At 40.7% G+C, this 21195-nt stretch overlaps 1 protein-coding gene across 1 annotated transcript; it reads left to right on the top strand.

Annotated features, from left to right (window-relative positions):
* Positions 1-359: 359 nt before the first annotated feature.
* On the top strand, positions 360-20270 carry ube3d (ubiquitin protein ligase E3D). The gene is made up of 10 exons (XM_063488058.1): positions 360-635; positions 3036-3247; positions 3759-3849; positions 5675-5897; positions 6283-6355; positions 6441-6519; positions 7520-7628; positions 8703-8869; positions 12319-12457; positions 19853-20270. The coding sequence occupies exons 1-10, from the start codon at positions 547-549 to the stop codon at positions 19871-19873; spliced, it is 1203 nt and encodes a 400-aa protein (XP_063344128.1). The 5' UTR covers positions 360-546; the 3' UTR covers positions 19874-20270.
* Positions 20271-21195: the final 925 nt, after the last annotated feature.

Genomic DNA, 21195 nt, shown 5'->3' with positions numbered 1-21195 from the left:
AGCATATATACAAACAGAACAGGACGCAGAACAGAAACATACATAGTAAGTATACTGCACAAAGGCCTTTCTAGGCAGGAAGAAAGAGGGAAGACCTCAGAGGTTTGTAAATGTAGTGAGAGGGCTAGGGTGAGATGGAGGCAGATGATCTACTGTGGCTGCTGAAAAATAAGAAGAATTAGACGGAATCTTTAAACATCATTTCCTAATCATACAGCTGATAATTTACCTTAAAACTCAAAGACTACACGAAAAAAAAAGTGTTCATTATGGGGGTGGTATTTTAAAAACGTTTAGCATTTATTTTGAAATCGTTACCGGATGTTGTTCCTGCCTTGTCACTCGATTGCTCTTGGTCTTACGTACTCGTGGTGCCGTCACGCCGCGAACAAACATAAAACCCTGTACATTCAGTTTGGTACATCAGGCAGATAGGGTTTTGTGTTTACTCTGCTTTGGATTCTGTGTTTCTGATTAGCGTCACCCAGCCACGCTCGTGTTTTGATAAGCGTGTCATCTCTTCTGGATTCCTCCTAAACAAAGCGAATGGCAAAAGAGGTGCCAGCCAAGACACATGGAATTGGAGTCTTCTTGGAGCTGAGGAGAAGGCTTCAGAGTGGACTGCTTATTGTGGGGTAAGTATGTAGCAGATATCGTAAGTACCAAGTAGTCAGAAATGCATGTTTCTTCTTTGGCAAGTACAAGCAAGCCTAGCTAACATTAGCTAACTTAGGTGATGCTACAGCTTCACCATAGCACCGAGAGCAGGCAGGCTATGTAATTTGGTGTTTCAGCGAGATACGCTAACGTTTACTAATGTTTTTAAAGTAAGTGCTTAAAGTAACTCACCCGTGTAAGATAGTGTTTTGAAATGAATTAACTTTATTGTTGTTGTCTAGACTAAAACCCTATGAATGCGTGGTTAGAAGTGTGGTTTGAAGTCTAACACTTTGAATAACCAGTGAAACTGAAAAAGTGCTGTAACAAATCCGTGTGTTACATTACAGTTACATTGCAATAGAGTACCTTCTAGTTTTCTAATTCATAATCTCATTTAAGTAAAACTGCAAACATTTTAGTATCAAAATATAGTTAAATTACTAAAGTGGAAGCATTCACAATGGATAATAGCCTTTTTTAGAGTTGTATGTATTATTGAATCATAATCCTTCCCCCATTAATGTTTTGTGTTTTAGTTAGATGGGCTGAATGAGTTTAATTGCCTATATAATGCTGGGTAGTGTTATCTAGAATAATCCATTATCATTTCTACCATTCTCTAGCTGTTTGTCCGGCCTAGAGTTGTGCAGACACTGGAGTCCGTCTGAGCAGTCCTAGCACAAGAGGCAGCTGGACAGGAGTGTCCAGGGTGTAGCAGACAGTTAACCTAAGTAGCATGTTTTTGGACTGATGGAATAGCCAGAGTACCTTGATAGAGCCAACATAGGGAGTGAGATAACGTCCAACCTGTACACAGATGCCCCAGCCAACCAGGAGGTTTGAACCTGTGAGGCAAGAGTGTACCACTGTGCTGCCATATGTATATACTAAAGCTTTCAGATTAGTGATGCAGGGTAACAAGTATAACATTTAAAGTTACTGTGGAGTACAAATAGATGGCAGTGTAAAATAGAAATACTTAAAGTACAAATACACTGTTTTTTTTTTTTAATGTATTATATTTAATGAGTGATAGCGTCAAATTCCACCACTAGTGTTATACACACAGAATAGAAATTAAAAAAAAAAAAGATTATTATTATTATTATTATTATTATTCATAAATCAAACAATAAAATTATATGCTTAAAACACAGAAAAAGCAAACTAAAAAACACACAATTACAATAAAATAATTAAAAATTAAAACCAACTGTCATACTATGGCCAGTGAAAAGAGGTGAGTATTAAGAAGTGGTGTTTCTTACCTTGAGGTGGTATATACCTGAGTATATACTACAAAGCCACTAGATGGGGCTAATGAGATTTGAAATGCACCAACATGAGCCCTTGTCCTTTGTTGTCTTTCATAGTATTCAAATAATGGTTGACAGGCTGTTGTATTGCGTGGTTTTACATATAACTTCATTATGTAGCACTGTACATACCTGTGATCAGTAACAGCAGAGCTACCCTCTCTCCAGTGTTTGCCTCTAAAGAAAAAAACTCCATAAAATGGTTGATGTATATCCATATGACTCAGGAAATGTTCAGGCTTTTGACTTTAAACTGTTTTTATTAGTGTTTATTACTGCAGTAGTGTTCATAGTAATAGCTCCTAACTGTGCCACTTCATATATATATAGTTCTCATCATTTAACGTACCTGATTTCTGTTGTGCAACAAAGGCTCGCTCATTTCTCACTGTGAAGAATGAGGCTAATTATGAGTCCATATGTTTTGAACGAGGGAAAAAATTAATTTATGCTGGATTGTGTGAAGTTTATGGGTTGTTTTATGTCCACATTATGTGACAAGAACAGAAAGTACAAAAGGAGTCAGCCTTTGGAGTTTTTCTTTCATTCCAAAAAAAAAATGGTGCTCCAAAAGATGATTTGGCCTCCCTCCTGAAGAAAGATCACCAGAATTCTTTTTTCTCTTTTTGTTATCATGCAGTGACCATAAATACAAGGAAAATGTATTATAGTAACCTCTGACTTAACGAAAGTAGTGTTTTGATTACTTTGACTTTTAAAAATGTCAGAATAAGTGAAGACAGCCTGTTATATTATCAATAGCCCCAAATCCCAAATATTTATCATTTTTACTTGGAAAATGAATTTTTCAAAGTTGCTAACTAATTATGGTAATATGGGCTATAGATGTGATTGGTCACAGCAGATGGAGTCCGGTTCTCTCAGAGGTTTCTTGCTGGTAAAAGGGAGTTTTTCCTTCTCACTGTCACCACGTGCTTTCTCAAAGGAAGTTGTTTGATTGTGTTGTCTGTCTGTTATTGTAGGGTCTTTACCTTAAAACCTCTACAGGAGTCCAAACAGCTTGTGTTTATTAACACTTACAAACCATCTGCTCTTCAGGAAAGATGTGGCCCAGACGCCTGCAGATGTGGCCGTAACAAGTGGAGATTCATCCCTCCACATCCGCACTCCCAGAGGGGTGCTGTACCTGACTCTGCCAGCAGGAGTCACCTTCGAGCAGGGATCCTGCATTCCGACACCTGCGGGAGAATCGTGCGGAGAAGAGCTTCATTTCAGACTGCGCATCAGCGTGGAACGAAGCACGGATGAAGGTAATGCCCAGGGCGACCTCCCTCTGAGTAGCTGCGCTCCTACGTGCCAAGACAAGAACAAAGTCTTTTGGTAGCTATTTAGAGCCTTGCTGTCTATTCTGATTTAATTGGGCTGAGTCACTTGGTCATCTGAGAGAGTGAAGGTGTAAATTTTCCTCTCAGGATCCTTAGCAGCGCACAGGCAGCTAATCATCAGCCCGGGAAAGCTCCCTTTAAGTGGTTTGAACGGACTCATCTAAAGCAAACCCCAGAGCCGTTGCATAATATCCCCAAACTCCCATCTTTTGGTGTTCTGTTTGTTTTTGCCATTGTAAAAGAAATTTACAGCCAAGCCCCATCAGTGACAGTCCAATCAAACTCAGATTGATCGCCCGCTCTCTATCCAGCCACCTTCACCACCCAGTATTTCATCGATTTTTGTGCCAAGTCGTAGAAGGTTACCACCCTCTCACCAAATCCGCCTCATTTGTTTGGTTTTTTTTGCCTTTTGTTCCCCACCCACTTCCCACAGATTCTTCTGCCAGCATGATGAAGACGCTCCGGGCAAAAAAGGCTTATTGTTTCTACTGCCAGGGCTGCATGACAAGGCTGCTCGAGGACAGGTGAGGAGAAGACGGGACGAGGAAGGGCACTGGTGGAAATGGGTTTTTATTTACTCCCTCCTGTGTAGGAAGAGGAGCGATTCTTTATTGATGGCGTGACCCAGCTGTAGGAGTGATAGTCGGAGAGAGAGAGGGGAAAAATTGATGGATGGGAGCCTCTGCGGAGAGCACAGCTGACAGCTTGACTGGGTTAGAGTTATAGAGTCTGTGTGACGTAAAGGTCTGTGCTAGCCATTAAAAAAACAATTGTGTTTCTTACCTTGAGGTAGTTCGACTGGACAGTGGTATTGTTCTTATTGCCTTGTAGCTTTCTCTGGTCAGCAATGTGACATGCTGAAAATTGCAATAGCTGCATTATGGAGACCCTTACCCTCAGGCTATGTTTCTCAGCTGTAACTCACTAAAAGTTGGCAAAAACATATATATATACTTTTTTCTCTTTTTTTGCAACAAGGTGCCGGCAAAAGTTGAAACATCAGGGGAAGAACTCAGTGCAAAATGAAAAGTTATAATTTCCACAGCATTATGGCTCATTGTGCTTTGTAACAAAATGTTCTATTTTATATGTCTGCTCTCAGGTATTAATGGCTGGACTTGCCACATAAAAGACTTCTGTGTAATAAAACAGGGCTGGAATAAAATAAAGAGTAGTATCTTGTAGCTTCAGGTGTTTAGGGTGCATAGCGTCTCTGCTGGCTTCAGTCTTTTTCCAGTTGCAGTTGCCAGGTGTTTTAATTTATTAAAAAAACAAACAAACAGAAAAACAAAAGTTCTGGGTCCTGCCACTCTAGCACCCAACAGCAATTTACAAGTTAGTGGACAGTGGAAAAAGGAAAAGGGCGAGGTAAACACCACTCATCCAATGAGCTGTAATGTGTGCTCAATTTACTGTAAATGTTGCTTACAATCATTGTCATTTATTTACCCCAGTTGGAAAACTCTGTAGTTACAAAATGAAGCCATCTGGTTACTGGAGTCAGGGGGCGTGTGACAGGTGGAGCACATTGCTCTCCGCGAGGCTACACCTCACATAATTCGAGTCACTCAACTGCATCTTTCTGCTGTGCTTGTGATGTTTGCGCCTTTTGGACCATTGTGCTGGAATTATGTGACTAATATTATGACTTGCTGTCCCAAGAAGTTTGGGCTTAAATTTGGTTTGTGAAATTGTGTTTTTATGTTGTTGTTTTTTTTGTTTTGTTTTGTTTTTTGTCTGTTACTAATTAGCCATTATTTATCTGTGCATTAAACCCCTGCAGTTTAGCATGCTTTAGCTGCTAAGTTGGCATGCCACCCTTTCCAAATATGGCAAACCAACATTAATATTATAACATGCAGAGTCCAAAGCCAGTGTTTGATGGTTAGTAACCGGTGTAGTTCCAGTTTTTTACAGCTAAAGGCCAAATATTTCCTCCTTTTGAGCCATTTCCATGGCTCAAGCGTGTCCTCTTGCCACCCTGTGGGATCTGGAGACTTTGGAACCTGGGTCAGCTCTTTCAGGTCTTTGTCATATCCCTTGAGCTGCCACTGGAAGATGCTGCTACCACCAGGAAGTGCCTGTGCTCTAGGGAAGGATATTGACTACATTTAAGAAACTCCTGGAAAAAAAATTAATGTAGTTGGATGACCTATCATCTTTTTCTTTTTTTTTTTAGCTAATTATACGCTTCTGTATTTTGATTTTTTGCCAGCTCTCTGGGATCTCTGTGCTTATTGAGAGATAACACCTCTCACTGCGACAAGAACCAATTAGCACCGTGTTTAAATATCGCTGAACAATAACTCTGTAATTGCTTTTTTCGTATTATTTTTTCCTCTTTTTCAGAGTGTTTAAGCGAGTTCTTCCTCTGCCTAATGGTAACTGGAACGCCATCGTGGATGACTGGTGTTGTCACCCAGACCCGTTTGCTAACAAGAAACTGTTACCCCGAGCAGAAGATTGTTTAATGGGCGATTCCTTTGTGCTGTTAGCCCGAGATGGCAGCTGTGAGCAGACTCTGACTGAGGAAGTGAGTCCTGTTGGCACAGACGACAGCCAAGATCCAAAGGTGAGGGACGTGCAACAGAAATGGCTCCTGTTTATGCAATTAGTACAAAAAGATTTCAGTAGATTTTCCATCCATTCATCTATCCATCCAGACACTCTCTTCTTAGACCAAGCAAAATCAGACTGTGCAGATGAAGATTGATCCCCCTCTTCGTCCATTAGTCATTCTCCACACAACCCGCTCAACACAGGCACAACTGCATGACTAAAGCTGAGAGAGAAAGTGCAGGAAAAACAATCTGCCTGCAGTAGATCTCTCTCTGTGTCACATCCTTTTCTGTCTTCCAACCTAGCTATAGCGGCTACTAAATTTTAAAACTGCTGAGTTATAGGTGGCTGCTTTGTGGTGATCCGTTTCTGGATGTTTCTATCTATGGTGTGCACAGAAACCTTGCCGCAGACTGGCCCTCATCTCCTGTGCGAGCTGTTCGTCGGTGCTCGGAGAGGCCGTCGCACCAGGTAGGGGACAATTCTTGAAGGTTTTTATAAATAAACAGCATTTCAGCAAGCATGTGCGAGCCCTCTCCCCTGTGGTGTCTTCCAGAAACGCTGAAGCTGTACGTCACACAGGTGGTGGTGGAGCCTGCTGTGGGAGACAGAAAGCCAGAAGCTTCACTGAACAGGCAGGTTTTTGTTTTGTTTTTTTCCTTTCAAACCCATACGAGGGACTGTCGGTGCCAAAGATTCTGTTCGCATGCACATTGTCTTTGTCGACTGGACACGTGACAGAACATTTGTTGATGCCAGTGCAACTTTACTTCTGAGCTTCCTTTCATTTTAGCCACGTTGTTGTGAATCTTGTGTCGGTGCGTTGTTTGGCTCTGTTATTGCAATTGCCATCCTGAAGGCACTGTATTTGTTATTGTCCAGTGCTGTATAAAACTGAACTAGTGTTTAAAGCATGAAAAATGTTTGTCATCTGCAGTGCAGTGTGGATGTGAATTCTTGGCACAAATGGAACCTCATATTCCACAGATGACAAGAAGGCATCTGTTGCTTTTAAATTACACTATTTTATAGAAAATAATCCTTTTTTTTTTTTTCTTTTCATTTCAGGTTATTTAGTGGGGGGGTGGAGTCACACAAGCTCTAGTCAGGCTTTACTTTCTCTATAGTTTCATCATTATGACTGCTGTTGGATATTTTTTGCCCTTCACAATAAAATCAGTACGATGACTATAAATCAGTTCAGGTCCATTTGTATGTTTTTCTCAAGTATCTGACACACCGCTGATTGGATTTTACTGGATCTTGGGGGTGAATGAGGCATATCAGCACTGTGTTCAGGCTTCTTCAAAAATGATTGCAGTCTAGGTCTGAATTAAACACTTTAATAACCACATCTCCCACTGCACCAGTCTGAATAATTCAAAAATCTACACATAAGCGTTTCTCGTCTACGGCCTCATGATTTGATTAACCACCTCATAAAAACCAACTTTTACCAGACATATTTTATTTTTGTTTTTTTGTTTGTTTTTGTGAACTTTGATCAGGCAGTATCATCTTCTCCTAAGATAGTGTTTGCTCCAATCTGTTTTACTGCGAGTGCTCAACCACCATCGAATGCCTTTTCAGGACAGAATATGTAAAGTGAATGAACATCATGTCTCTCTTGGACAGATCTCTGTTTGTGGAGAGGACGGTAGCTGCTAGGTTGCTGGAGGTGTCAAACTCATTGAGCACCTACCACTTCTCTGTCCAGACTCCCGATGGAAAAGCCTTCCTGTTGGTAAGAACCACCCAGCATAATCAGAAAAATAAATGACTTCTAAATACAAATCAAGTACTCTATTATTTAAGAAACGGAAAAAGATTGACTGTGATTGTGTTGTGTGTATCATTCCCCCAGTGCGTCCAACAGAGTGAGTGAGTAAATGTTAGATAACAATGCTTGGTTATATAAGGTTTTAGGGGTTATTTATTTTATTTTTTTTGTGAATGAGGATTATAGTAGAAAACACAGAATACTCAAGTTGAGTAGTAAGGTGCTATAATCAGTTTATTGTCTTGCCCAAGGATGCATTTTGCTCTTCTCCAACAATGCACTGTTCTGTCTTTGTGATATTCTTCTAGTTTTTGGAATAATATCTGTTACGCTATCATTTTGTAAGAAAATCGTGGTGGACAGACTCCTTATGCTAGTAAATTTCTTGTCATAGCTTCTAATAGTTCTATGACACCAAGTCTTGTTTGGTGGAAATGAGTGCAGCTGGTTCCAGATCAGGCATCATGTCAGTGGAAAATGTGTATCTGACATGTGAACAGGTTTATTCATAAAATTGTGTTTTTGTTTTTTTTCCTCAGTTTTACCTGATGTTTGAGTTGAAACGTTTTCACAGTAAAAATGTCCAAAAACTATTCCAGTGTTCTGGTTGTGTTCTTGGCAGATATTAAACAGCAGCACATTAAAACTCATCAGTAAAACTCGGGATGGCAGTAACAGTATAATTAATCTTGTGTGAAACTGGGCTGAAAAGGAGCATATTCCAAATGAGAAAAAAATGATTGCAAAAATCAACGTTTCCACCTCTGTTCTCCCATTATTACACATCAGTATGAGGAATCATATTGCAGTAGTAACCCTTGATTTACACTGAACTTAGAGAATAGAACTTAAACCTGTGTTATCCTACAGAATAAAGAAATATTTTCATCTTTCATCTTAAATCAGCTATACCAGAATAGACTATTTTATTTCTGAAAATCAAACTAATGAATGTATATCATCTCTCTGCTTTGTGATGTGTGACTCCTCACCCACATATGTCTCAAGTGTTAAGTGACCTGTCTGCTCCTCCTGCAGCTCTGGCTCTTGAACAGCGACTCCATCATAGCATCAGTCCCGGAGACGCGTGTCGGGACTGAGAGCTCCAACGGCTCCCCTGCTCTTCACAGTCCATCACCCAGAGCTACGAGAGCCCTGAAACTCCTCTACATAGCCTGCTCTGACACGGGCATCCAGCAGAGAGAGTAAGACAGGGCACTTAACATATCTCCCCCCCCCCCCCTTCAATCTTTGCTTTCCTCTTCCTAATCTTATCCTTTCATCTCTCCTGCGCACCTTCTCAATCACCATCTCTCTTGGCTCACTGTGAGGGATGAAAGCCTACTTTGTTGGTGAACAGACTTTAGGTGTTAATAGAACACGTTGCTCTAAGGGTCCCTGCTCGGATATAATTGTCTATTATCCTGCGAATGAGCTTCCCATCAAAGCTGCCTCAAAGTTGTCAGCAGCATGTTTGTTGCACGCATAAGGGGTTGTTATGTTGTTTTGACTGTATTGAGGCTCTGTGTGCCTTGCTGTGATGCATTAGAGAGGTGTAGGTGGATGTGCTGCATGTGGTTCTCCATGCTCAATACAGCAGCACCCCACTGGAAGAGCCTTCCACCCTCATTATTTTCAACAGAATCAGAGCTCAGCAGTTTTCCCCCCCCCCCACCCTCCTCTTTCTTCCCTTTTTCATTCCCGCTGCCGGGGAAGAGTGAAAGCAGAACAGAACAGGTTTTGTTGTTTCAACTGTTTTGACAAGTTATGATGGAGAAACGGTAATTAGAGACAACACTAACCCAAAGGAGAAATAAGGCTGGTCTTCTCAGCCATAGTAGTAAGAGTTAAGAGGAATACTGTAATGTACTGTTAAGCTGAGTGATGCATGGGTACAGAGAGTCGATTCCTCTTACACAAGCTATGAATGCATCTTCAGGGGAAGTGAGAGACTAGGACATACTTTCAAAACAATCTGCTCCTTTCTTTATTGTGCTGTACTTTGTCCACCTTGAGTTTACCCAATAACTCCTACAAATAAATAACACTCTCTCAAACAGCCCATGTACGCACTCCTCAATAGAAATATTAGTGATTCACTTTATTTAAAAAAACAAAAAAACAAAGCAAGTGTTGGAGGCTGAGGCACAAACACAGCTAACCTTTCACAAGAAGAGTGGTGTGGTTAAGTCTAGACAACGTCCTGATTGTTTTGTTTTAGGAAAAGATCACGGTTTCAGTTAAAAATACACCCTTTCATAACATTACAGTCATGTTGGAGAGCTCATGCTTTGTCAGCACAATTTATATTTACTCACTCATGGTCTTAAAATGGCGCTTAACTTTAAGACCTAATTATAGGTAGTAATCATAGACTGTAAATAAAAGATCAACACTGCCACTGTGACATCACTCAGTGGTTTATAGACTTCCATTTTGAAGCCTCCATTTTGACTACTGCTGTCTTTGTTTCTTTGAAGCAAAACTTAACCATATCCTGAGAAAAGGGTAGAAGAGGGGAGTAAACAAGAAAGCAAGTTTCTTCAGTGATATCAGTAAGCATGCACATGCCGACAGGAAGTCCATATCCGAGAGAAAGAGTTGTGAGCTAGAGAGGCTTCATCCTGGTTCCTAGACCAGAAGGTACATCAGCTAAGAGTTGAATTCCTACATTCTGAGACACCCAAAAATGTGGAGTTGTAAGTCACATATGTTTTTACAGACTCAGGCAGGGACCATCATACTGCTTAGCTATGTTAGCGTGGTGAGCAAGGCAAATTTGCCGCCATTTTTCACTGAATGTCACTAAACTCTGTGCATTTAGGATATAACACAATTGAAACTTGTAATTAATATGACAGTTTACCTCGCTTAGAGTTGTCACAGATGGGGAAATAGTTTTTACTTACAGTTTTTACTCACTTTTGGCAGATGCCTCAAGTGGCCATTTGAGGACATGGCGATTTTCAATTCAATTCAGTTTTATTTATATAGTGCCAAATCACAACAACAGTCGCCTCAAGGCGCTTTATATTGTAAGGTAGACCCTACAATAATACATACAGAGAAAAAAAGCCAACAATCATATGACCCCTTATGAGCAAGCACTTTGGTGACAGTGGTAAGGAAAAACTCCCTTTTAACAGGGACAGTTACTGCTGATCCATCAGTTTCTCATTTTTATGCTTATTAATTGGCTTGTACACCATATTAATTACAAAGAATAAGGTAGCAAAAGTGACAAGGCTTCACCAGTCGTTTCATTGTGTCACACACGTACTCGTTTCTTATTGACATGTTGTTTATGTTACACGGCTTCAGCAGATACCAAATATTACAGGAACCCATAATAAAGTTATCACAAATAAAGATTATTTTAACAAGGATCTTTTTTGTTGTGACAAACGTGCCAAGAAATAGGCTAAACAAGATATTTTGTTCTTAAAGTAAACATGTCACAACCCCCTGGTTGTGAAACTACTATTTATCATAGTGAAACTGTATCTGAACAGTTTTAAACATGCTTTATTTTTGACTGCAGTCACCTATTGGGCAACATCAGCCCAGCCAGTTTGGGTCTATGTCTTTCTTTTTCTTTTTTTTCTTTTTCAACTGTTCTGTGTTTAAACCTGCAGTGAACTCCACGTCTTCTTAGAGAATAAGCTTCACGTTGGTGGGCTGCTTTTTAGAATTTTACCCATTTCTGACATTTGAATTTTTGAAGTTTAGCAAAGCTAAATGCCGGTGTGACTCACACTTCCATCCCCCCCACATAATTTACCATTCATCCTTCATCACTCATCTCTGACATTTTTAAATTAAATGTTATGCCTGGGGAGCTGAAGTCCCAGGATGACGGCCCTCTTATTCAGAATACAGCTGGTTACAGTTGAGTGCAGCCAGTGGTTGCAGTACGCGTTGTTAAAACTGCCAATAATTGGCTAGAGAATCAGTGAGCCAGTGCCTAAGTGGATTAGGCTTGTCACTAATGGCAGTTATTTGATTATAAATTGAGTGAAAGTCGCAGGCACCATCACTGTCCCAGTACAATAGAGAAACAGGAGGTCTAATAGATGTGGAAAGTGAGTCTAATGAAAAACACACATGCACAACTTGTTCATAATGTCTAATCAACTCCTACAAAGCGTTATGATGTTGGCTGGTTGGGGTTCAGTACAGCCACAGTTGCCTTTCTCAAACATTCAAAACACAGTAGTTTTTTTTTTTTTTTACTGTCTTGCATCTTAAGTACAACTGCCAAAACTTTGAGGAGACTTTACCCTTTCAGAAACTGCACAGACGGCTAAATGTCACCCAAACAAACTGGATCAGCACCTCACGCTGACAGACCATCAATCTTGGTTCTCTCAATCACTCTTCGTCTTCTCTCTTCAGCCCTTCCCCTTTCTTTTTGTCCTTGTCTCGAAAACGCACTTCATCAGGCTCACAGACACGTATAGCGACACGTGCTCACACAGGTTATAAATCCATGTGTTTGTATATGTGGTTATCAGTTTACAGTTTAAAACTAGTCGATTAAAATGGCAGGACGACCACTTCAACTTGAGATTTACGGTAGCTTTTCTGAACATCATTTTGGTCGTAAAATGCTAAGGCAGTCACAATAAATCATTGCTTCTCTGTGTGTTTTCAGCATTGTAACTAGTTGGGAGGTCAGTGTCATAGGACATCCTGTGGTGCTGCCACTAAAGGTGTGTGAGGAGCTGCTGCAAGTGATGGATGACAGCAACTCAACACTTCCCGCGTCGATGCGTTGCATGAGGTCCTATGAGGTGAGACGTTTACCATGTATTGTAAAGCCATATTCATTGGTTGCTTATCTTTATTACATAAGCAAAGAGAGAGGGAACTTCATGTACCTTTAGCTTTCTACCTTTTGTAAAAAGCTGTATTAGCAGCACCACAGGCTTTGTTTTAGTTGACAGCGCTTGCTTACTGCTCCCCCTTTTTCCATACAGCGCCTTGTTTCTCCATTATTCAGTAGTGCTTGACAGTGTTTTTATCCCGCCTTAATTAATTTCATGATTCAGAGCTTTCAGTTAACAGCCTCGCTTTAGGGATTATGTGGGTCAAATGTAAGACTTTTCTTTTGTCAGCCTTATTTCAGCTCCTATACACCTGTAATTGTGCAAAATGTGTATATTTAGCCCGAGTTGCCAAGGAAAGCCATGCGACTAGAAAACGGGAGGCGTTAACTTTGCTGACAAGTCTATTCTCTGTGAGGCTTTAAACAGTGATGGGGTAATTAGTGCCATTATCCTCCACTTACTTCTCAGAAAGTTTGGGAAGGGACTGCTACCTCTTAAACAAGTCTGCAAAAAATTACAAAGGCTAGATTTGAGCCTCAAAATCTACATTCTAAATCTCATTCTGATGCTTGGTTTGAGCTTGAGCAGATTACTGTGACTATAAGCATATATGCCTCAATGCCAGAATGCTTTGATTGGCTGAATAAATATTTTCATTAGCAGTTGAACAGGTGTACCTAAGAAAGTGAACATTTTTATATTCATTCATTCTTAATTTCATTTATTTCTAACACAGCCTGATAATTAAGATGAGACCCAGATAAGGTAAGGTTTAAAGAAATAATCATCAAAGTCATCAATGACTAACTGATTTGTGACTTGGAGAACCACTGGAGAACTGAAGAACTGAGTTAAAGCACTGATGAAGATATAATTAGGAACTTGTAATTTCACACACTCAAATCTCTGCTTATTGCCTACGTGACAGGTTGTGGTATTTCAGCGCTACTTTAAGATAAGCTAATAGACTTGGGAATTTACAAGTGGATGTTTACACTATTTTTTTTTTCTTCCCCAAGCTCAGGAAATGGAAATGCCATGGCAAAGGACCAGATCGCTCTCTGGCCCTGTCAATGTAAACCACATTAAATTCCCATCATCCACATATAAAACAATCCGCTCAGCACTTATCCCTTTGTGGCTAATACTTGGGCACTACTGGAACCCAGGCGCTGGGTTTGTAGGTACCCCACACTCTGTTATGTCAGTTTCCAGCCTCCTTTGCTACTACTGATATGTTCTCTAGTTGCTTTCCTCAAATGAAGATTAGTTTAAACTGCTACCTGTCCACTTCTCCTCACATCATTGCTACTAGCTACCAAACTTTATAGTGATTCCACAAGCTCTGCTCTTCAATTTTGTGCTAGTCTCTTATGGCATATGCCATAATAAGGATATCCCCTTAAGGCATAAGGAAGCCCACTCTTTTGTTCTCTTTGATGGCTGCTGTTTGTCCCAGGCTCCCTAATGAAATGCGCTGGGAGGGAAATATTAAGACTCTGCTGTATTATTTTGATTAAGATCTGAATTTGACTCGTCTGCTTTCATTCCTCACGCATAAAAACTGAAGTCCACCAGTTTACATCAACACTAACATAGTGTTAAACTTAGATGAAGCCACTTTTCCTTCTTCCTTCTTATGAGGGTAGTGGTCTTTAAACCTTAAACATTCCTCACTATGGAATTGCCGTCTCGCCACAATCCTTAAGGGTGAGACACTAATAAAAGGTCAGACCTATCTCTCATTCCCCCCGCGTGCACACGCGCGCGCACACACACACACACACACACACACTGTGGTACAATAATGAGCAGTATTTTTGTTTTCTCTGCTAACAACATGACAGCGGTGGGTGGAGTGGAGGGAAATTGGGCCCTGTTGAAATGGAGAAGGTTACAGAGAGAGCGACCCAGACAAGAGACACAGTATCTGTCTGGTGGTGGAAGCGGTTATAACAGTAAAGAGAGTGTGATAAATTGACACACTCAAACATTTCCTGATAGTAGGAGCCTCTTGTGCTGCAGGCGGCAGAGTACGGGAAGGTAATGTGATCATAGGGTTATCTAGAATTACCGGAGACTGTCTGAGAAGAGTATGTGAGACTCGCTGTTTGAAAACACAACAGAGTATCAAAGCATGTAGTGTGGCATCCACCAATGATCTGAAGAATTATTTCTGCTACTTAGACTGTTGAGTGAGTAAAAGGCTTACTGTTATAGTTATAGTAACATACAATTGGCAAATGGAGGGTCACTGGTTCAATTCCAGCCAGATATGGTATTGCATATGTGGACCTACCTGCTATGGTAAATGGTAAATGGCCTGTATTTGTATAGCGCTTTTCTAGTCCCTAAGGACCCCAAAGCGCTTTACACAACCTGTCATCCACCCATTCATACACACATTCACACACTGGTGATGGCAAGCTACATTGTAGCCACAGCCACCCTGGGGCGCACTGACAGAGGCGAGGCTGCCGGACACTGGCGGCACCGGGCCCTCTGACCACCACCAGTAGGCAACTGGTGAAGTGTCTTGCCCAAGGACACAACGACCAAGACTGTCCAAGCCGGGGCTCGAACCGGCAACCTTCCAATCACAAGGCGAACTCCCAACTCTTGAGCCACTCACTCACTCACTCACTCACTCACTCACTCACTCACTCACTCACTCACTCACTCACTCACTCACTCACTCACTCACTCACTCACTCACTCACTCACTCACTCACTCACTCACTCACTCACTCACTCACTCACTCACTCACTCACTCACTCACTCACTCACTCACTCACTCACTCACTCACTCACTCACTCACTAAATAAAGTGAATCTTGTGTTGTGTTCATGATCTTGGTCAGTATATGTAATGGTTACTTTTCAGGTAATATATTACAATACCATATAATATGTAGTGTCTGTAATGTTGTTTCCAGTGCAGCTGTGTTCCGTTCATCGCATGGCTTTAATCGTAACAGGAACATCTTGAAGCAGAGATGTAGTTTGTACTGGGTCTTTTATTTTGAAAATTGACCAGATTCTCTCTTGTCCCGTCCCTGTGTCTGACTTGCTGTTACTTATGTAAATGAAAGTCTGTAGTCATTTGAAAAATGGATATTTGACAAGCCTTTATGTAGCTCTGTGAAAAACTAAGTCTACTTTTGCTCCGTCTACTCTTTATATAGAAAGTAAGAGGATAAGTAAGCCTATAAAAGCAGAAGTTTTGGCAGTTTACTGGTCTGAAGCATGCGCATCCTAGGAAGATGGGTGCATTGTGTTAAGTGTGTTAACAGAATGCCAGTATTTCCACAGGAGTGGACTTCCCAGCAAATTCACCCCCAAGTCAGGTTGTACAATGCTCAGAGAAATTGTAACAAACCCAAAGATTTACATCTCAGACTCTACAGGCCACAGTTAGCATGTTAAATATTAAAGTTCATGACAGAACAATTAGAAAATGACTGAACAAGTACGGCATGTTTGCAAGAGTTTCAAGGAGTAAGTCCCTTGTCTATAAAAAGAATATGGTAGCATGGCTTAGATTTAGAAAGTTGCAAGACTTCTGGAACAGTGTCTAATGGACAGATGACATGGAGTATAATTACCTTAAACTGAACACCAGCATAGCAGCACAAGAACCTCCTGTTGAGCTGTTAAGCACAGTGGTGGAGGGGTGATGTTTTTTGAGCTTGTTGTGCAGCCACGTGATCTGCACTCAGTGAAGCACTCATTTAGTCAACCATGAACTCTATACCAAAGTATTCCAGGTTAGGTCATCTGTCCTGACAGCTAAAGCTTGGCTGTAATTAGGTCATGCAGCAGCAAATCTACAACAGAACTCTGAAAAAGAAAAGAAGGAAGGGGTCGCAGTCACCAAGTCAAAGTCCAGACCTTAACCTGACTGAAATGCTGTGATGGAGTAAAGTGATGTTGTAAAGAATGGACCAAAATTACTCCACAATGATTGATAAAATCAAGACTGATAAAGTCATACAGAAAACCATCACTGCAAGTTAATAGTGCTAAAGTTGGTTTTACAAGTTACTGACTCATAGCATGTACTTACTTTTGTGTGACTATAGGAAATATTAATGGCTCTTAAAACTCAATGTATTCACTCATGCTGAGCATAGGAGCTAATAAAAGACCTTTTCAGCAAGTCGTAGTTGTACAAGTACAGGTAACTAATGAATATACTGTGGGACTACACTGGATCTTTGGAATGACTTATCACGACGCTTAATTGAAACTTCATTAAAGTTAGTAGTTATTCTTTCATGTGTCGTGCCTACATTTAACTTCTCAGCAGATTACTAACTTTTACCTACACTGGCTTCCATTTACTGAGCTCACTTTCAAAGTTCTGGTATTGTGCATGTTGGCTCACTGTCACCCTGTCAAGACTGACTGGGACACTTGAATAGAACTGAGCCATTGTTAATGTGATTAGTGACAGCACTTCTTGTGATATGACAAGTGAAAATGTTCGCTGTGAAAAAGCTTTTTACAGGGCCCGGGAACGGCTCACCAAATGGAATGAGCTGCCATTGTCATTAATTACACCTTTGTTTTTGTTTTTTTCTGTGATGATGCCAAAATCTCTGCCATGAACAAAGAAACGTTCTATTCAGACTGAAAAGACAATGTTCAATCTGAATAAAACAAGTCAAGCCTACATTTAACATATAGTTAGATATATAAAATGCAGTAATCTATCTATATATATATTTAAGGTGTCTCCCTACATATTTATTTTTCACCAGCATACTGTATGAGTAGCAACCAGAACAGCCTCAAATCACTACCACAGCACTTTGGCATTGTTTGCAGGTAACTGTGTTGAATCAGTTGTGTTTCTAGATCTGAGTTTCTTTGTTTAATTTCAGTCAGTGTGACCAGATCAAAGTCTGCACCGTAGCTGTGCCCATTATTATGCTACATGTGGAATGTGTGGACTGCTGGGTTCCCCGCCCTGCGTCCCTGGGCCTGCCAGCGTAATGGGGTGTAAAGTAGATCGAGCTCGGAGTGTCACTCTTGAGCCTGCAAACAGACAACGCCTCCCTCCTCCCCCTCTGCTTCATTAATCTCCCTCTCACACACACTGAGATGGCATGTAGCTCAGACAGAAAAGTGATCCAGTGTTGAACAATGGAGAAGCGGGAAGATCCATCGATCGTGCAGTGTTTCTGCAGTCCACATGCCGTCACATCAGGAACACAGCTGCACTTTGAAAGAAATGACTTCATCCGAGATGCACGCGTAGTGATTCATTGAACATGGAATTAATTAACACACGGGGGGTGATCCTGTTCTCAGTTAAATGTTTACATCACTGGACTCTGTTCTAAACATGAAGATATGAATAAAGTTGATTATATGTTGGTTACCTCCAAACTTTATTGGAGACCTAATAGATGAGACTCTAAAGAAGTGCTTTGTCTTATACTTCCTCACATGCCCCCCCAGTTTTTCTTTCTTTTTTTTTTTAATGAAATCCCTTAGTTCTCTAGTAACTCATGAATGGCATTTTCTATGACAGGTTAAGAGTATCCTGTATTCGGGCTAGTAATAACTTGATAGCAGCTATAATCTGAAGCGATAAAGAAAAACATGTCATGTCATGTCATGGAGGCACACCAGAGGTCGGCAGTAACAGTGCATTATTACAGAGATCAGCAGATTTGCTCATTTTGTCAAAGTTATTTGCTGGGAACTCGCTGTGTTTCTTTCATCACCTTCTACTCTTCCAGACCTCTTTCAGTTCTTCACAGGCAAAGACATGTCCTCAGTGCTGCTGGCCAAGTTTGGAGTGTTATGATAGTAGAGCTCTGGCTCCAAGAATCAAAGAGCGTGTTTACGCGAGTGACTTCCTTAAACCAGGCTCTTGTCATTGTCTCACTACCTTTAATACCCACACTTTAACTGTAAAAGCCACTCAACTAAAGAGCTGTCGTGTAGAGATGAAAACTAAAACTAGAAAAGGTAGTCTCTCACCACAGCTAGGTGTATTACTCTGAAGGATTTGCTGTGCGATGATGTATAAAATCTGAATTCTGATAGATCAAAGACACCCTTAAGTATATTAATGAGGCAGATCTGCTGTCAGCATCCCAAAAGACTTTCATTGATCTGAGAAGCTTTTTGTTTTTAAATTCCAATAATTCTAATAATAAAAATTTAAATTCTAATGAAAAGTTCTAATTAAATTCTAACAATATAGACAAGTGACTTTAAAAGGGGGGAGAAAAAGTCAAATCTGTTTACCTCGACTTGGTTACCAGGTTTTCAACCCACTTAATTTCATAGTTGATGCCAAAGACGAATAACAACAAGCTGTGGGCCAGAAAATTGGTAATGCTGGCAGCTTACCTTTGTTATCTATATGTGAGCAATCACTGAGTCCCTCAGACTGAATTTGACGCATGTGGCAGGTTTGTTTTCTTCATGTGGGTTGAATATTTCAGGGTTCCTATTATATGTGGAGTCTTTCTGAAAAATGTGTTATTTTCTCAAATAGTCAATGAGGAATCTCACAGATTAATAAAAGTTAATGTACGTGTTTTGTCCGAGCAGGGGTGGGAAACAAATCATTTAAGCATTTAATTTAATGTCGCAGAAGGGAAGAAACCTGCAAATAGTGTTTTACCTCTTGAATAGAAATATTCACCCTCAGATTTTTCCTGAAGGTACGACAGCTTTTTCTTTAAACGTTCTGAAAACCAGTGTTGTTTTAATCAGCTTCTCACACTGAGGGATGGCGCCCCTCCAATCACAAGTCTGTCTATGCTTCGTCTCCTTTTTCTTGGACTTAGCAGCAGCAGCAGCAGCTCACCTCTCGTTGCCGTTTCTTATCATTTGTATGAATTACCACTGATGCGCTTGAGCAGTGAGCAGACATTGGCACAGGGACGGAGAAGACAGGGCCTTGAGTGAGGCAAATGCCCTCATCTATCATCCCAATATAGAGCCCTCAGTGGAGCACAACCATTGTCTGCAGCAGGCACACACCCAGGAATAGCAGATGGAGGGAGAGAGGGAGGATGGGGCGAGCTGATTTGTTTTCTGGGCTTTGTTTATCTGAATGTGTGTTTTTGAAGTTGATTAAATCTCTACCACCTGTGTTTTTTTGTTTTTCTGCTGTTTGAAGACAGTAATTGCAGATAATGTGTTCCTGAGCTGATCAGTGGACTGTAGAGATTGAGTACATCTGTGGTTTGGCCAACAACAGAAAAAAAAATGCACAATTGCCCATTGCAAACTGGAATTTGACCAAATGCTGAAGTTCCATTTATTTTTCCATGTTGTAAGTTTCTGCATAGATTTTCACTCTTTACTAAACTTGTGCTTGTCATTTCTAGGTGGCGTACTTAAGGCTGTGAGATCGCAGGTCAGAAGGCTAGGTGGTCAGGACTCCCACTCATCACTCTTGGTTACATATTTCAAGAACTACTGGGAACAGCTAGGATTACATGTGCCGTTTCTTTAAGTTAACATCCCCCAGTGCACTGAGAGAATGGGAATGGAATTTACTGCAGGAGGGGGAGAAGTGCACCAAGCAGGCTGTAGCTTGTTAAGCACGTCAAGTTGTGGATTGCGGTTGCTTCTGTCAGAATATTTTAGTGTGTCATCACCTGCACTTAGATTCATGTTGAAACAGGATGATGGCACACTACATTTGTAGTTCCAATGATCTTGAAATGTATCACAATGGTACAAAAGCCTGTGTATATGTGTTGGTTTTTTTTTTTTTGACAATTCTTAGCAAAAAACCTGAATAAACAGTTGCTTAAAAGAATCACCTCTCTTTTTTTGTCTTATCTCCCTGAGATGACTGCTGGTTGATATGTGGGACATTGTTCTTCAGTTGGCTTTTGATGAAGGCTTATTATGGGAACACTTCAGCCCCAGGGCACAGCAGCACATCTTCCACTTGAGAGTAATTACAGCTCATGGAGCTAGGTGATTTTTTTTTTTGTCTTGTAGTGGGTTTGTTTGGGAGTGTGTACCAGTTATTGATAGTATTTATATAACGTGCGTGATATGAGGAATTATTGTCAAAAAGGATGTTTATACTTTGAAAGTGGTCCTTTTCATTTGAAATAATTGCTCTACTTCCAGATGGATGGAAATTCATGCAGACGGTCAGGATTTCCAACAGAGAAATCTTTGGTGGTCCCACAGATGGTGTGATGTTTATAGCTTTGACAAAAAATGTTTTACTATCACAAGGATTACCATGTAGCCTAGACATGTGTTAGTTTGTTACGTCCATCATTTTGGTTTATGACCAAATGCCTCCAAAACTAATAACACTCCCATAAACCTCATTCCTCTTAAGATGCTAGCATTTTAAAATTAAGATGCTGAATATAATTAAAAGGTTGTCGGCGTGTCAAGTAAGGTAAGTAACAATCAGGGATTCCATGAATCACATTTAACTTGGGATTTACTAACACACCTGCCTAATATTGTATTGGTCACCCTTTTGTTGCCCAGCCCTGACCCACTTAGGCATGGACTCAACTAGACCCCTAAAGGTGTGCTGTGGTATATGCACCAAGATGTTAGCCACAGATCCTTTAAGTCCTGTAAATTGCGAGGTGGAGGCTCCCTCGATCCAACACATGCTCGAATTTGGAGGCCAAGTCAACACCTCAAACTCCTTGTGTTCCTCAAACCATTCCTGCTTTGCAGCAGGGCA

Source organism: Pelmatolapia mariae, linkage group LG10_11, assembly GCF_036321145.2.
Source record: "Pelmatolapia mariae isolate MD_Pm_ZW linkage group LG10_11, Pm_UMD_F_2, whole genome shotgun sequence".
Taxonomy (NCBI): Eukaryota; Metazoa; Chordata; class Actinopteri; order Cichliformes; family Cichlidae; genus Pelmatolapia; species Pelmatolapia mariae.
Note: the sequence above shows the minus strand (reverse complement) of the source record. Positions and strands in the feature narration are given on the sequence as shown.

Excerpts from the sequence above, each read along its gene's own strand:
- ube3d (XM_063488058.1), top strand. The coding sequence starts at position 547 with ATGGCAAAAGAGGTGCCAGCCAAGACACATGGAATTGGAGTCTTCTTG. Across the intron at positions 3,850-5,674 it reads ACAAGGCTGCTCGAGGACAG|AGTGTTTAAGCGAGTTCTTC; the intron begins GTGAGGAGAAGA and ends CCTCTTTTTCAG. Across the intron at positions 5,898-6,282 it reads ACGACAGCCAAGATCCAAAG|AAACCTTGCCGCAGACTGGC; the intron begins GTGAGGGACGTG and ends TGGTGTGCACAG.